This window comes from Rhinolophus sinicus, linkage group LG05, assembly GCF_036562045.2.
Source record: "Rhinolophus sinicus isolate RSC01 linkage group LG05, ASM3656204v1, whole genome shotgun sequence".
In the NCBI taxonomy this organism is placed as follows: Eukaryota; Metazoa; Chordata; class Mammalia; order Chiroptera; family Rhinolophidae; genus Rhinolophus; species Rhinolophus sinicus.
This window is the reverse complement of record NC_133755.1, coordinates 168554595-168571799: the sequence shown is the minus strand read 5'-3', so window position 1 is coordinate 168571799 and position 17205 is coordinate 168554595. Positions and strand designations below refer to the sequence as shown.

The following is a 17205-nucleotide window of genomic DNA, read 5'->3' as shown; positions in this document are numbered from 1 at the left end:
TTTTACACCTAGAAGAATCCAATAAAGTAGCAAGTGTGCCTGAAATCTTTCAAGTATGTTTGGATGTATAACTCCCCCACTACCTCTACTCCCCTCCTCAAGTTCCGCATTGCAAAAGAATCTTTCAAATAGCATTTGCCTACAATTCTGGGTGTGATTATATTTCTACCTAGTTGATCTGGGATAGTTAACTATGGAGTATCATGGTGTCAGACTCCTGACCGGAGGGAGTCAGAGAACTGGGGTGCAGTCTGATATTGTCACTAACAACATCTATATGCCATTGGTCAAGTCACTTCACCTGTCTAGGCCAACAGATTACAAAATCCCTTCTTTTACATACAAAATGAAGGCAATGCTGTCTTTTCCCTCAATGAGAACAGAGAAAGGCAACTGTCAGTGTGTTGCTATATGCCCTCCAAAGATGCAATTTCTTATAAACACTTGGATGACAGCTTCCCAATAGAATAGAAATCCTTCCTTTTTATCCTGGTGACTTTCTCCAGGCATGTACAAAGGAGAGATAACCCATGTCTTTTTCCGAACTTTACTAAGGAACAATCCTAATGTCCCAGTTTACCCCAAAGAAAAGTAAGACTGCGTAAGAAAAACAGGAAAACACTCATGAATACAATGTATTTGAGACAACCTTTACATTCTTTCTAGCCTCACAATGAACTGGTTCTGTGAGAAGTACATATTTGCTTTTCTTCTGCAGCTGCCCTTGGAGTAACAGGTCTGAGTTTCTGGAGCCCCACCCCATCTCTTAACCCAGCCAAAGACACTGCTGCAACTGACCCAACAGTGCTGGAATCTGCCAGGGGGGTGACAGCAAATGTTCAGAAAGTTCCACCTGCCAAGCCTCCCCTCCAAACAAGCCTGAGCCTACACTTTCATTTAAGTGAGCCCCTCCAACTTTCCCCTCCCCAGCCGCTGCCCTATTGAGGGACTCCACGTGATGTTATCAAACCCATTTTCTCAGTGACTGATTATTTACAGAGTGACATCTAAGCAAGAAGAAAGATAAGCTTCCTGCCTGACGAACTTTGAAAACAATCTACCACAACTTTAAAATGTTCATTGAGCTTTCTGGAATTTCACTGGAGGGCAGTACTCATTAGTAATGTTCAGAAAATGCAAAGGCAGGAGGTTTTACATTTAAAAACAAATACATTTAAAAAATATTGGCGTGTGAGGAGACAGAACTCTTTGACCAACCTACCGTGATTTTTCTGTACAATGGTTATCATAAATACCAATGGACACCTGAAAATGGCATAACTGGGACTTCAGAGAGCAAAAGTGAGGCACAGGATTATTTGCAGGGGAAAAAAGTAGAGAGAGCTGTCACTTACTGAGCACCTACTATATGCCAGGCAGTGTGCTGAGTACTATATATACACTAACTTAGCTAAATGTCAAAAACCTAAGAAGCAAAGCTCTTTTGCCTCACTTTTCAAGTGATAAAACTGAAGATGATCAGAGAGGTTAAATACCTTGGCCAAGGTCACATAGTCAATCAGTGGAAGGGTTGGGATTTGACCCAGTTAAGTCACTCCAAAGGCCAAGAGCTTAAACACAGTACTCAAAAGGGTTCACTGTTCCTGTCCAGAGAGCAGTTTCTTTCTAAAAACTATCCCTTGCATTTGAAAAATAAAAGATCCAAAGTAAACCTAGAGCCTTTTCCGATAATCCACACAACTGCCAATTCCAAATCTTTAAACTGAAATTTACATTTTACGTGTGAATTAAGACGTCTGACTAATTACACCCACACAGCTGATTCCAGGTTACCTGCCTACCGACTGCTCCACCGAAGCTAATCTACTAATACCCCCCAGGCAGCGAACCCTGAGCAAGTTAAAGCTTCATCCTCCGTGCAGAAGAACTATTTTTCAGAAATTATGCCAAACCCATGGGCGGTTTGAAAACATTACTGGACATTTCAAAATACATGACAGGACAGATTTAGCAAAGTCAGCCCCATTGTTTTCAGTCCCAAACATATAACAACAAACATCCTGTAATTCTACAAGTTGAAAACTGCAAACAAGCTAAGTAAACTTTTTGGTGGTTCTGAGTAAGGACGTGGTTGTTTTCTCCCATGGTCAGACAACACATGGTGAAGAGATACACATCAGTTAACCTCAGCCTCTTCCCAACTCCAGCAGTGAAAGAACATCAGACAAATACTATTTACATTTACTCTTTGAAGGACTCTTTCCAGCCTTTTCCACACCAACTTCCCAGCAGGTGTCCCAGATTAAACTATAGACTATCACCCGATTGTTTAAAAAAAAAGAAAAAAATCTTTGATGTGATCTGTGGCTAGTTATTTTTTAATTAGGGATTGAAATCCTATACCTTGTGTATTTAACCCCCTAAGAACTGGAGCCAGACGAGGGACGACTCCGGGGAGCGGGCGTGCCATGTCGGCGCGCGCGAAGGGAGCCCGGGATCGCAGAGGGGCTGCCCCGCTCCGCGGGCCCGCGGCCGCCCCTACACGCGCCTCCCTGGCTGCAGGTAACTCACCAGAATGCCCATCACATCGGTCCAGAGCCGGGAGAACGCCTCCGACATGCTGGCGCCAGTCTCGGGCTCCGGCGCGGGCTGGGGCTCTGGTCCCGGGCCGGCTGCTCCCGCGTCCTCCATGACCGCGTCCCGCACGCTGGCCGCACGTCCCGGTCCCTGGGGCACCCTCGCCCCGCACCAGCGGACGGCCAGCCCCCAGCGCCGGGTCCCCGCCCGCCGCGTCACCGAGCCGCGCCCCCGCGCCGCATCCCCCAGCGGCCCCGGCGACCCCACGGAGGCCCCTCGCCAGGCGCCCGCACCTCGGCTGTAGGTGGCCGCGGGCTGCGCGACTGACAACTTTAGAAACTTTCCCACCCCGGCTCCGCAGGACCACAGGGTAGCCGAAGGCAAAGTTCGCACCACTGAGTTTTACGGCGGGGATTTATGGCAGCGAAGAAGCAATTAAACCCGCTGCAAAGGCGTTTCTTCCTGTGACGGGGACCAACTCACGAAGGCACGCGACTCATTTCTGCCAGCAAGTCTGAGCAGGGCCCCGCAGGAGTGAGCGCGGTGCCTCTGAACCTGGGAGGAATTTCCCGGGACCCCTCTCTTCAAAATGAGCTCTTCCAGCTCCACATGACTCTCCCCTCGAAGCTAAAGAAAGCGTTTAGCAACAAAAGGTGCTCTGATGTCGGGCTCTTTGCATGGAAATGAGCCACAGACAGGAGAACAAATCGCCTGTTGAAAGAGCAGCGGCGCTGCAGTCTCCCGCCAGCACAAGTTTCCAATCACGCTAGTCACCGAAACATTTTGACCACACAAACCCGAAGAAGTTCATCTTTAAGCTACTCCTTGCCAAAAGAGTTCACAAGTAGTGTCGTTACAATCCACACCTCGCCCCTCGGGCAGTCAAGCGACCTAAGGAATTACAACGCTGCCTCTGTCAGCCAAGACTGGGTTGAAAAACAAGTGTGAAAGCTTGGGCACGAGCCGTTGTTTGTATCGTTTTCATTATGAGTGGGGACATTTTGGTTCCTGGGCGCCCGCACTGCTACGTAGGGGTTACAAGTAATTAAGGGAAGTCCACTAAGGGTTTTAATGGTTCCTTTACAGCAAGGACATAAGGAAGGGCCCTTTTCAAAACTAAATGTGACAGCTGTAGCCATTTAGCCAATCCACACTTAGGGCCCTGTGTGTGGTTTTCCAAGAACAAAATCCATGACAGATTTATTTTATGAGGGAAATAGCCCTGTAGTGGTATTTCCCCTTCTGTGATTTTTTAAAAACCACTCAGTGAATGTTCCCTGGGAGGTGACAATACAGGTGACATTGATTTGGTGATTGATCACTTTGTGAAACAGTTAAGAACCCACCAGAAACTGGCCCTTATGTTGAAGGGCTGAGTGATAGAAAAACCTCAGGGGAGGTGCCCCAGGCAGAGCCTTGCTTGTTTTAGAGGGGTCTCGTGGTGGTTTTTCTTCTGAGCTCACATAAAAGGAAGGGGATAAGACAATGTCCTTGAAATCCCCTTACTAAAGCATTAATTACTGGGATAACCATCAATGCAAATGGAAGAATAGCCCCCCTGGAAAAGTTAAAAATTTAAAAACTTTTTTTAAAAGTAATTACATTTATAACCATAATCCTCAATGACAATAGTTTTGAAATGAAAAAAGTTTTCCTTGATAATAAGGAGGTACTGTGTTGAAGTAGAAAGAGCAGTGGACACTAAATCAGCATGACCAGGCCTGGTGCTTTCTTGGGATGATGCCAGAATTAGGCCAGATGGGTGCTCTAAGATGCTCAGAATCCAAATAAGTTATTAGTATTGTTATTATTATTATTATTATTATGTCTATAAAGACATGAAAATAAGTAAATGATGGAAAAAGGTAAAAACCTCTTAGAGTTGATTTTACTGGTATATTTAAGGTACAGTATTACCCATGTGGTACTTTATTAAATTCAAGAAAATATAAAGAACTGTGCTGCTTTTACCAGTGGGCAGCTTGTTCTCTACATTAATTTCTGACAAGTGACTGAGCAAAGAGTCAAGCAAACAGGGTAAGTGCTGAGTTAAGGGGAGGGCTGACTCTCCAGCACCAATCATGAGTCTCTCTCTTAACTCATCAGATGACCCAGGGGCAAAGCACTTAACCTTTCCTGTACGGCAGTTTCTCCCTTCTAGGTGAGGCAAGACCACACTAATTGCCACCCACCTTCTGCGAGGTGATATATTTATGATCATCTAAAGATACCTTTACACAAAAATACACATACGCATATTGATATAATTAGACTTTAGCCAGCATTTTGGCACTTAGTGAAATCAATCTACCCCAGATAATTAAGCTCCTTTTCCTAGTGCTCCCTAATAAATGAATAGAGAAATGAGGTATGTAATATTTGGAGGGGGGTGTTGATAACAATAATTTTTCTGTCTGCACATTAATATGAAATTTTGAGTAGTCACTTTTCTACTTCTAGAACATGAATAATTTCATTGACTGTTTAAAAAATGAAGCTGAATATTTTTACTCATCAACTTCATGATGCAACCAATCAAAATGAGTGATTACTTCTCCCAAATTTCAGTCTTTTTTCCTTTAGTTGATGCCAATCTTTTTTCCCCAAAATTCGTTCAGGGGCTTGTTAACAAACTATGAAAGAATAATCATCAATATCACAATCATCATCATACTATTTCAGAGACCCATAGGTACCATGTACAAAAAGAGCTTATTATAATAGGGTGGGAAAGGTCCTTGGAGGTGATCTGGCTCAAATCGCTTATTTTTAAGATGAAGAAATGGACTCCAGAGAACTTGAATTATCAGTCCAAGTGAATACAGCTACATGGAGCAAAATCAAAGACAACTTGATTACTTTTAAAAGGGCTTTCATCTATATTGCTATGTATTGGATGCTCTCACAGCTCTGGAAGGTAGGCACACGTAGATGCTCCATTGAAGATGTCTATACAGAAAGTACAGGGGAATCCTGCTCTCTCCTTTCCGTTTCCATCAGGCTCTCTCTCGTCCAGCTCATTGGCATGTTATGATGTTGCTAGGTGGATTTCAAGAAAAGAAAGGGATCTAAAAGAGGATTTCCCAGAAATCTAGTAGAGAGACCTTAAAGGTGATTGAGATACCAATTATGTGGGTCCTGATACTTTTTGTGATGAATAAAAACTATCAGACTGTATTCACTGAGAGTAAATATTGATAATGCACCTATCTCAATATGTGTTAGTTCTTGAAAGTCACAGTCATATTGTTGCACAGATATGTGTGCTACAAATATGTATATATATATACATGTATATACATATATACTGGTACATATAAAGTAAATACTGGCTTGCTTTGTAAAAAGTGGATGTTACTATGAGTCAAGATTACAAAAGGTTAAAAGCCAGTAGACTAGAAGTTGCAGGGTGTTGCCTGCAACCTGTTTAGGTCACCATTCCGACATAAAAAAGGTAACCAGTCGACTGCTTGACAGTAAAGGTAGAGTTTGGTGGTAGGAAACACAAAGATAATGGGTTCAGGACAGAGCTGAATTTGCAAGTTTCTGTAAGTCTTGAATGGAAGAGCAAGTTATTTATTGGGCAAGTCATTTATCTCACCTGTAAAATGGGATGATTTCACCTATCTAATGTGGTTATTGTGATCTTGTCTGTGATAATGAAGGTGATAATTCTCTATGAATTAGATAATCCTCCATGAGTTAAAACCTTAACCCCCTTTCCCTCTCTTTGCTCTTCCTACCCCTATCCACTCATACCATGAGGTGATATCTACAAAATTTCCTTATTCATACCTGAATCTCTTGTATTATACCAAGGAGTAGTTCCTAGCTCTAGAATGAGGTTGCTGAGTAATGAATTTAGAAGGTTTCCCTGGGGGGGAGGGGCGGGAGACAGGGGGGTCATTAGGACTATTCAGTTTTGATAGTAATGGCAATAATAATAGAAATATCAACATCTATTATTTATTGAAAATCTATTCCATGTCAGGCACTGTCTTTAACTTTTTTTTTTTTAAGATTTTATTGGGGAAGGGGAACAGGACATTATTGGGGAACATTGTGTACTTCCAGGACTTTTTTCCAAGTCAAGTTGTTGTCCATTAAATCTTAGTTGTGGAGGGTGCCATTCAGCTTCAAGTTGTTGTCCTTTCAGTCTTAGTTGTGGAGGGCGCAGCTCAGCTCCAGGTTCAGTTGCTATTGCTAGTTGTAGGGGGCGCAGCCCACCATCCCTTGCGGGAGTCGAAACCGGCAACCTTGTAGTTGAGAGGACATGCTCCAACCAACTGAGCCATCCAAGAGCTCAGCAGCAGCTCAGCTCAAGGAGCCTTGTTCAATCTTAGTTGTAGTGGGTGGAGCCCACAATCCCTTGCGGGACTCGAGGAATTGAACTGGCAACCTTGTGGTTGAGAGCCCACTGGCCCATGTGGGAATCGAACAAGCAGCCTTCAGAGTTAGGAGCATGGAGCTCTAACCACCTGAGCCACTGGGCCACCCTGTCTTTAACATTTTAAAATTATTTTAAACTTTAAATAGTATTTATCACTTCTCACTATGACCCAACCCTCCCAACCTGCTCATTTCCATTTCAGTAGTACTCTGTTATATGCATCTATTTGTTCAACCTACCTGCCTAATTCAGTCCCTTCCCTCACCATCACTCCCATCTAGACCAAGGATTAGCCCTGCTGATTCTACTTCCTAAATATATGTTAAATCCATTCACTTCTCTCCATCTCCACTGCCACGGCCTTAGTCTATACAACCACCATGTTTTACAATATTTTATCTAGATTAGTGCTTCTCAAAGTGTGCATGCACTCAAAAACAGAAGCATTAGCAACTCCTAGGAAATTGTTAAAAATGCAAATTTCTCACCCCCACCCCCAAAGCCTACAGAGTCAGACACTCTAGGGGTGGGACCAGTGATCTGTATTTTAACAAGCCCCTCCGGTAATTTCGGTGTTTGATCAAATCTGAGAGCCACTTGGAACTGTAGGAATATCAAAATAAGGAGGAGTAACACATTGCCAAGGAAATGTGAAGTTTTAAAATATAATATATTGAAAAACTATTCCAGTGCATTGCTTTTAAAAATTAATTGGTAAAAGGAACTGTCATGAGATAAAATAATGGAGATTCCCAAATCAGATGTCCAGAGACATTTGGTTTTAAAGGGTAGACAGTAAATATAGTCATGTGCCTCATGACTATGTTTCAGTCAACAATGGACCACATATTTGACCTTGATCCTAGAAGATTATAATGGAGCTGAAGAATTCCTATCTCCTATCTCCTAGTGACATCGTAATGTCATTGTGTAATGCTACTCACATGTTTTTGTTTGTGGTGATGCTGACCGAAACAAACTCACTTTGGTGACAGTCCTATAAAAGTATAATACATGTGCAGTACATAATACTTGATAATGATAATAAATGACTATGGGACTGGTTTATGTATTTATTATACTTTTTGTCATTATTTTAGAGTGTACTCTTTCTACTGATAAAAAAAAGTTGGCTATCAACAGTATGCTTCGTTATTGTAGCAGCAGCCTCATATGTTTCCTGTTTACCATGTCTCTTGATTGTATCATTTTTTCGTGCTTGTATTAGGTTCATTTTGTACAGTAACATGCTGTACAGGCTGTAGCCCAGGAGCAATAGGCTGTATCTTAGAGCCTAGATCATAGTAGGCTCTACCATCTAGGTTTGTGTAAGTGCACTGTATGACGTTCACCAACAACAAAATCACCTAAGAGTGCATTTCTCAGACCATATCCCCATTTTAAGAGGCACATGAATGACTTTATTGGAATTAAAATGTATTATCCATAACAATAGCATATGTTTTGGGAACAAAGCTTCGTTTAAATACTTGTTATTTTTTAAAGACAACACATTTTCTATATTTTCTGCATAGAAAATGTGAGATTCAGCAGAGATTCAATCTAAAAGATTATAAACAGTCCAATTTACTTTTTACCATACTGCCTTCTGACATTGAGCAATGAAAATAAATCAATTTATGTAATTTTACCAACCATCAGCAACCCTCTCTGGCATCCCAACCCCCGGCATTCCTCAGGGAACTAACTTCCAGGAGAGAACGAAATGCAAAAACATGTTTTCCCTTGATAATCCCAAAGAAATTTTTTCACAAATACCCTAAAAGTGAGCCAAGCCCATGCTAAGGCATTACTTCTTAAAAGGCTCTTCATCAAGGAGTATTTGGTAAGAGAGATTAGAAAAGAGCTAAGGAAAAACTAAAGAGAAATTAAAGTGAAGACAGCCAGAACAAGCTGGCGAGAGAAGTAAATAAACAAAATGAGGATGCAAGGCTATAAATAATTTCCTCTGAAATCTCTTCTTCCACTCTGATAAGCGATGCTACTAGCCTAGCCAGTTAGGTTTGCCTCTGTGTCAGTGCTATGTAAACACCAAGGTTCTGCCTGGGAATTATTCCATTGGGCAAAACACCACTGCGAGAGCGATTTTACATTGTAGGGTCAGACTAGATAATTTCTAAAGCCACTTGTAATTCTGAAATATGAGGATTCTGAACTATTCAGTAATATATTATAGACAAGAAACAAAAAATTCTGGGTGGACGGCCAACATTGAATTCACATTGTTTAAGGCAACGAACCAAAAGACTTCAACTCTCCACAAAATAACTTCTGAATTAAGATGAGAGCAGTGTCTCCTGTGGAGAGCTGTGAGCTTTTGTGAGAGCAACTTGACACTGGAAGGGAAAACAGGAAGCGTGGAGAGGGAAAGTTATTGGGAATCAGTATTACTCCCTGCTATTTATCTCTTAGCTTAAGAGAGTGTGAGGAAAAAAAAAAAAAGGAATGTGTTAATAAGAGACCAGAGATTATGTTAAATGTTCCCAAATTATGCAAGGAAAGGCTTAAAAGTAGAGCTGGGAGGGATCATCCACCAACCAAAAAGCTTCATCAATCTGGTCTATTTTATAAACTTTAAATTGTGAGAATGCCAACTTGGCTGTTTCTATTGCTTAAACATACTTGTGAAAAATAATTTTTTCCATTAAATTTAAAACCTGCAGTTAAAACTGTTGCTCTGCTTTTTGGAGATGCCATAATATTATGTACATACAACAAAAAAGTCTCTCTTACATAAATCCTGGTAACCACAAAAGATTATTACAATCTTATCTAGAATTGACGTATTATCCAGAATACTTTTGTTGAACAACAACACAAATATAATTTATGATTAATGGCATTCGCATATAACTATTTGGAAAAGAGGGGCATTGAGCTGAGTATCACATTCTGGGAAAGGTACATATTGATTCATTATCAAAGGAAAGTGTGATATCCTGTTTACTACTCATTTTTTTTAGAAGCTGGTATTTACTATATAAATTCCTTGAGGAAGAACCATGAGTCTTACGTGCACTGCCCAATGCGATGTGAACTCTGTATATGGCTCTGCTTTATTCTGTCTGTCTTTCATGGAGGAGCCAACATTTTGGATCACAAGGAGCAAGAATTTTATACTAGTAAAATTTGTGTCTGCCAGCTATTAAAAAGAGACACTCTTATTCCTCTTCCTGAAAAAAAACCCACACACACACACACAAAGAAACCAACTCAGCTTTCCCTTTAGCTATACAATTCTTATCATTTTAGAATCTCAGAAACATATATCATCCTTCTCACGCAATCTGACTCCCCTCCTTTCCATGTATAGTAAGTGTTACAGTCTCCTCCCAGTCATTCAAGGTCATTTTCCTCTCTTGGGTACTTTCTTTCAAATTGCATTTCCTGTGACACCCACAGAGGCAGGGGTGCACACACACACACACACACACACACACACACACACACACAAAGGCTCAGTTATCTCAGTTTTTCTGTGCTGCCTTATATAAATGAAGATATAAATAAATGAACTGGGTGAAGAACTCATCAAAAGAAGTGGCACCATGGGAATGTCTCAATGAGCTTTTCACATATGGAGCTAGAAGTTTGAGTGACAGGACATTGGGGTCATGGCTACTTCTTTAAATAGTGCCTTGCGTCAAGCTTAGTGAAACAATTCCCTGTTTAGGGAGACACATATAACATGATCCTATGGTTAGTACTGACCTGAATGAGATTTGAAATCTAAAAGAAATATTAATAGGGGTAAGCAGACACCAGATTTTCTGCACCATTTCCCTCTCAATGAACACAAATATTTTTAAAAGAATAAAAAATGGATTGTCTAGTCATAATTTTTTCCTATGCCTTATAAATGAGACAACTAGGTGCTAGCTACTCTTTATCTAATGAATGTTCTCAAAAATCAGATGATGTTGATTTCAATAGCAAAGAGACACTTAACAAAGGACTCTTGTTCTAGAAATGAGGTCATTTGGACAGTCTTTCCATTAAGAAAAAGCCTATTTTGCTTTCAGAGGTCACCTATTAGGGCAGGAAATCCATCTTTCAGCCAGTGGACTAACATCTGGCCTAAGTCTTCTAGGCTGAAATATCCATTTCCTGGTCTAAATAGAACACACATGAAAGAAAAAGGATGAAAAATACAAATCTTCTTATGCTGAAGAATTCTTCAACAGTAGCATAGATGGTAAGAATTCTCCCCCAAAGAGCTACTCTTTAGTGATCAAAAAAAAAAAAAAGGAAGAAAAAAAAAAAAGAAAGAACATTTTCTTTCCTTCTGTAATAATTACTAAAAGGCAAAATTAAGAGGCTAAAGCGAAATGACAGCAAACAGACAAATCAATCATTTACTGGTAAATCCATAAATAAATGTACTTTGATATAGACCAACTAATCACAATTTGTCATGATCCATTCCAGGCTGGGCCAGATTTGCTTTTGCACTATGAGAGAGAGAGAGAGAGAGAGAGAGAGGAAAAAAAAAAAAAAAGAAGTTTACTAACTAAATTAAGAGGATAAAACTTAAAGAAGACAATTGGGCAGCCATTCAACAAACATAAAAAAATAATCTTTTAAAGCTGGTTAAAAGTGTCATAAAACATTCCGCATATAATTCTTTTAAATATGCTACTCCATTTATAGTACTTTTTGTACTCTGAGAATATTCCATAATTTTGACTAGTCTTTTTCCTACTGGTTCAAAATAGAGAGGTTCGGTGGTATGCATCATTCATTTCCTCACCGTGCAACAAATACTGAGTGCCAATTAGGTCTGACATCACATTAGGTATTGACAAAAGACAAAGTGCTTTACAAGAGCATCTCATCTATTAATATAGTAAAAGAGCTGAAAAAGGAATTAGTAGTTATACGGACACAACAAAGAGGTGCTCGGAGGAGAGAATGGTCAACCCGGTGGAGAATGAGAAGAGTTCACAAAGGAGGTGATTCCTGTGATAGTAAGGGTTTAAAGACCGTGCAATTCACCAGCCAGTTAAGAAAGTACAGGAGAAAGCATTCAAGGCAGAAGGAAAAGCCTGGAGGATTTAAACAAGAGTGTAAAGTTCTCCCATGGAGGGTAGCACAGGATATTAGAGGTAGGAAGCAATAACATGGGTGGATGGCCCTATATGCCAAGCTAAGAACGGGATGTTATTATGTATGCCCCTTTCAGTGCCGTGCTTTGCTGTAACTCCATCCTTTTCTCTTCCAATCAAGGAAGCAGAACAGAAATACAGGTGTGTGATAAACTTTGATGATGTCTTACCAGCTATGGTGTGATACAAGCAATGTGGAATCCCTGAAAGTTGAAAGCAGGGAAGTGTTAAAGTGTCCAATTTAGCTTCATTTTATAACTAAGGGCAACATGGAGCCTAGAAGAGGGTGAAATTTGAGACAAGACAATTTTTAAGAGTCATGCTATTAATCTAGGCAAGTGGTCACAAAGATTAATAATGGGGGAACTTGAGCACATACATGTCAGTTCCTGCTTGATCCCACACTGCTTTTCTAGCTTGATTTTTCTGTCATGATCCAATGTAGAGTTATTCTGGGAGGTCCTTATATGCTTTTCCCCACATTCTCTGTATTTCCTATTTTCTGCTTCTGTTTTGTTCAAATATTCGTTTTTCCTGAAATACTTCTGCTTCCCCCACCCCAGCTTTATTAAGATGTAATTGATATACAACATTGTGTAAGTTTAAGATGTACAACGTGTGGATTTGATATATTGCAAAATGACTGCCACCCTAGCATTAGCTAACACCTCAGTCACATCACATCATTACAATTTCTTTTTTTGTCGAGAGAACATTTAAGACCTACTCTCTTAGCAACTTTCAAGGTATAATACAGTATTGTTAACAACAGTCACCATGCTGTACATTAGATCCCCAGAACTCATTCATCTAATAACGAGAAGTTTTATCCTTTGACCAACATCTCCTGCTTCCCCCACCCCCAACCCTTGATAACCACCATTCTACTCTCTGTTTCTACCATGTTTCCCGAAAATAAGACCTAACCAGAAAATAAGTCCTAGCATGATTTTTCAGGATGACATCCCCTGAACATAAGCCCTAATGCGTCTTTTGGAGCAAAAATTAATATAAGACCCGGTCTTATTTTCGGGGAAACATGGTATGAGTTTGTTTTAGATTCCACATATAAGTGATGTCATATAGTATTTGTCTTTCTCTGTTTGGCTTATTTCACTTAGCATAATGCCCTCAAGGTCTATCCATGTTGTCTCAAATGACAGTATTTCCTTCTTTCTCATGACTGAATAATATTCATATATATTATATATATACACACACATATATATGAGGTGTCATCACAAAATACAGTGAATGTTTAAATAAAAAAATGTATCACAGTAAAAGACACATTGCCATTAATCCCCCTTATACTCCCCCTCACTTCAAACACACTTATCCGGTCATTCTTGCCACTACCCGAAGCAATTCTGGAAGCCCTCTTTCGTGAGTGTCTTTAGTTGTGCTGTCATGGTTGCATCAATGTCCTGCATCGATTCAAAACCTTTTCCTTTCATGGTCATTTTGAATTTGGGTAAGAGCCAGAAGTTGCATGGTGCCAGATCCAGTGAATAAGGTGGATGAAGGCACACCGTAATGTTTCTATTTGACAGAAATGGCCATACCAGAAGTGATGTGTGACACAGAGCGTTGTCATGATGGAGGATGAAGTAAAGACACTGAGGAAAGAGGACTTCCAGAACTGCTTCAGAAAGTGGCAAGAACGATGGAATAAGGGTGTTTGAAGCAAGGGGGAATATTTTGAGGAGGATTAATGGCAATGTGTATTTTACTGTAATACATTTTTTTATGTAAACATTCACTGTATCTTTTGATCACACCATATATATATATATATATACACACACACTTAGGTTATTTTCATGTCTTGGCTATTGTGAATAATACTGCAATGAACATGGTAGTGTAGATATCTCTTTGAGATCCTGCTTTCACTTCCTTTAGATATATACCCAAAAATGGCATTGCTGGATCATACGGTAGTTCTATTTTTAAGTTTTTGAGGAATCTCCATACTGTTTTCCACAATGCCTATACCAATTTACATTCCTACCAACAGTGCTCAAGACTTCCCTTTTCTCAGGTTTCTTTATTTTTGAAAGAGCCATAGATGTTTATGATAGATAGTAAGGATTAAAATCTATTGGTGTAGTAAGAATAGAAACCTGGGAAAGACAGGACTTGAGAAACATGAGCATTCAAGAGAAAAACACAGGGCAATGACACAATGTCTGAGTGAGAATGGTCCCAAAGGTAGGAGAATAGTCATGATGGCATAATGTCCAATAAGGCAAGAATTACAGAAGTGATTTAGCAGTATCCAACATTATGGAAAAGTCAACAGAATATTCATTTTGGGGGGTCACTGAGCCAGTGCAATTTCAGTGGCAGAAGAAGAAACAAAAGCTAAATTGCAGGGGAGTGAAGAATGATGGAGAAAAATGAATGAAAAAGATGACAGTCAGAGGGGAATCACAAGGTTTGAAGAAGGGTTTTTAAAGATGTGAAAGAGCTGACGAAATTTATTACATAAGCAGAAAAGAACTAGTAGAGAACGAGAGATTGAAAATTTAAGACAGGGTACTACTAGAAGAAGATCCCAGAGGAGATGATGAATCTGATAATAATTCACATATTTGAAAAATTATTGTTTCAAGGCCTCTCTTGTAGAGAGGCCAAATGACTACCCCTTCCCTGTTAACAAATTTTTCCTTCCCAATAATATAACAAAGTGGATCATATTTAATCACTCTAAGTAAGAATTACATTCTAGTCACATACCCAGACCACCTTCAATGGATTTTATAGTTTTCACAGAATCCTTATTCATACATATCAGATACTTTGGTTCAATAAATATTTACTAAATGTCTAGTCAGTACTAAGCAGCGAAAATATGAAAATAAGTCAGAGATCCAGATCTTGAAGAGCCTAGTCTAATGACATACACAAATATTCTCAGTGTGATGAAAGAATGCACAGGTCCTTTATGCAGAGAGAGGCTGCACAGTCATTGCAGCCCAGAAGCATCATGGGAAACTTCCTCCAAGAGGCTTTGTCTGAGCTAATAAGTCTTGAAGGAAGAGTCGAAATTAGCCAGCCACATGGGGGCTAAGCTCGCTTCAGGCTATGAGAACAACAGGAGCAAAGGCACGAAGACATAAAATAATACTATGTATTGGAGGAACTTAAAGCTCTCTGTCTAATGAAATGCTAGAAAAAGAGTGGCTGGACCCAAAGCTCAAGGTAGGTGGGTGGTCAGTCATGCTGTACCTTGTCTGCTGTAAGCTAAGAAGGTTCGTCTTAATGCTCTGGAAGAGCTCATCCTTCGTATTTTGATGCTTCATAATTCCTCTTCTAAGATGGTAACCATCATTTACTTTTGAAACGCACCACGTACCACTGACTGTCCCTGGGCTGAGCAGGTAATTTCACAGTTTGCAGTAACAGAGTGCACGTGAAAAGCCATGGACACATTAGGGAGGAATACAATTTGGAACACTTTACTAATGTGAACATCATACCTCCACAAAGGCCATGCTGATTTGTTTTCTTTCCAATATAAGTATGTATGGGAACCCCCTTGATACTTTCTAGCAGCAGTGCCAATCAGCTTTATGCAGACCTTGTCCCAATCTCTCCACCAACTCTGGGATCTGGAGTAATTCACAATCTCCCTGGCTCTCGAGGTCATGGACCCTAAAATGAAGAGAGTATTAAGAGACAATTGAGGTCTCTTTCATTTGTCACATTCTGTAACGCTGAAAGTGGGTGTTTAGGTGTAGGAATTGGCTTAGGGAATATGGGATAAGGAAGTAAGGAGGTGCTAAAAGTCTAGAAAGCAAGAGATTGCCTTTCCTACTTAGTGGAAGTTATTTATGCAATGGATGGGCTCAGCCATCTGGAAGATAACCCATATAAGAAATGGCTCATGTAGGCATTCTTGATGAGACTAGAGTGTTCCTCAATTCTCCAACTAGAAATCAAGCAGTATCTTCACAGAGGTGGCAATGGAATATGACTGACGTAAAGAAAATTATAATTGTAAATTGCTACAAGATTCAGAAATTTGGCATGATGCATCAAAATCCATAAAAATGTTTATATCCTCTGACCTAGTATTTAGATTCCCAGGAATTTATCCTAAAAAGTTATTGGGAAGAAATAAAGAGCTCTGTGCTCGGAGGCTTATTATGGCATTTTTTATAACATGGAAAATTTGGAAAGATGCTTCCTATAAGAAAATGGTCAAATAAATGCTGATATTGATAAAATAATAGTTACTGATTAAAATGGTAATATAAAGAACATGTAACAGTATGGGAAAATATCCTCTGTATGAGAAACCTAACTCTGAGAAATTAGGAGTGCATATACACATAGATAAGATAACTTGCAAGCCCGCTATGCCACTGTTTGCAATATAGCAGGAGTGCAGTAAGTATTTTTTGAACAAATAAAGAAACGAGTGGAAAATGAAAACGTGATACATTAGGATGGTGGGATTTTGAATTAAATTATCATTGAAAAATTTTCTGTTATTACTATGTTGTTTAATGATAAACAATGTTAATAGATAACATTTATTGTTTATTGTGTATAGACACTACCCTATATATTATACATTTTGTAATGCTACCTATTCATCACCTTCAAAAATATGTCTGCTACATTTCCATCTCGTGATTTAAGCCCCCATGGAGCCAAATTCAATGCCAGCCAGACACAGAAGTGCTCTGAATCTGATGAATGAATGAATGAATGAATGAGTCAGTCAATGAATGAGAGTAGTAGAGACTGAAGCCCTTGCTACTAGTGCCTTAGACCACAAGGTCTCCGGCGTGAGGCATAGGCAGGACTTCTCAGTAAGCACTCAAAGACCTAGATTCTCTACGTAAATAATTACAAGAATTGGAAGGACTGAGTTCCTGAAGCTGAGAGACAAAGAAAGAGTTCTTCTCAAAACCCCAGTCTCAGAAAGCATAACCTTTTACATTACTTATGATAATTCTTGAATGCCTCATTGTTAAGCAGTGGAATGTGCTGCGAAATGTTTACATATTGCAGCATTTCCAAAAAGGAACAGGAATGCACTATGGCAAATTTTTAAGGAACGGAACCTGAAGGGGTCCGGCATCCAATAAAAGCAAGCAGGAGCTGTTGGGAGTCACATTTAGAAAAGGTTTTCTC

The 17205-nt window shown here is 39.8% G+C and overlaps 1 protein-coding gene across 6 annotated transcripts in view; it reads right to left on the bottom strand.

Moving 5' to 3' along the window:
- SASH1 (SAM and SH3 domain containing 1) overlaps window positions 1-17205 on the bottom strand; it is a 233322-nt gene that overhangs the window by 167419 nt on the left and 48698 nt on the right. Inside the window, exon 1 of one of the 6 annotated variants that reach the window (XM_019746921.2) lies at window positions 2533-3436. The exons of 2 other annotated variants lie outside the window; for them this stretch is intronic. In XM_019746921.2, coding sequence (XP_019602480.2) covers window positions 2533-2652 — 120 coding nt within the window. In that variant the 5' untranslated portion in view covers window positions 2653-3436. Of the gene's footprint in view, window positions 1-2532; window positions 3437-17205 lie in introns of those variants that run through there. 3 more of the 6 variants (XM_074333691.1, XM_019746924.2, XM_019746923.2) reach the window with 3 other exon arrangements.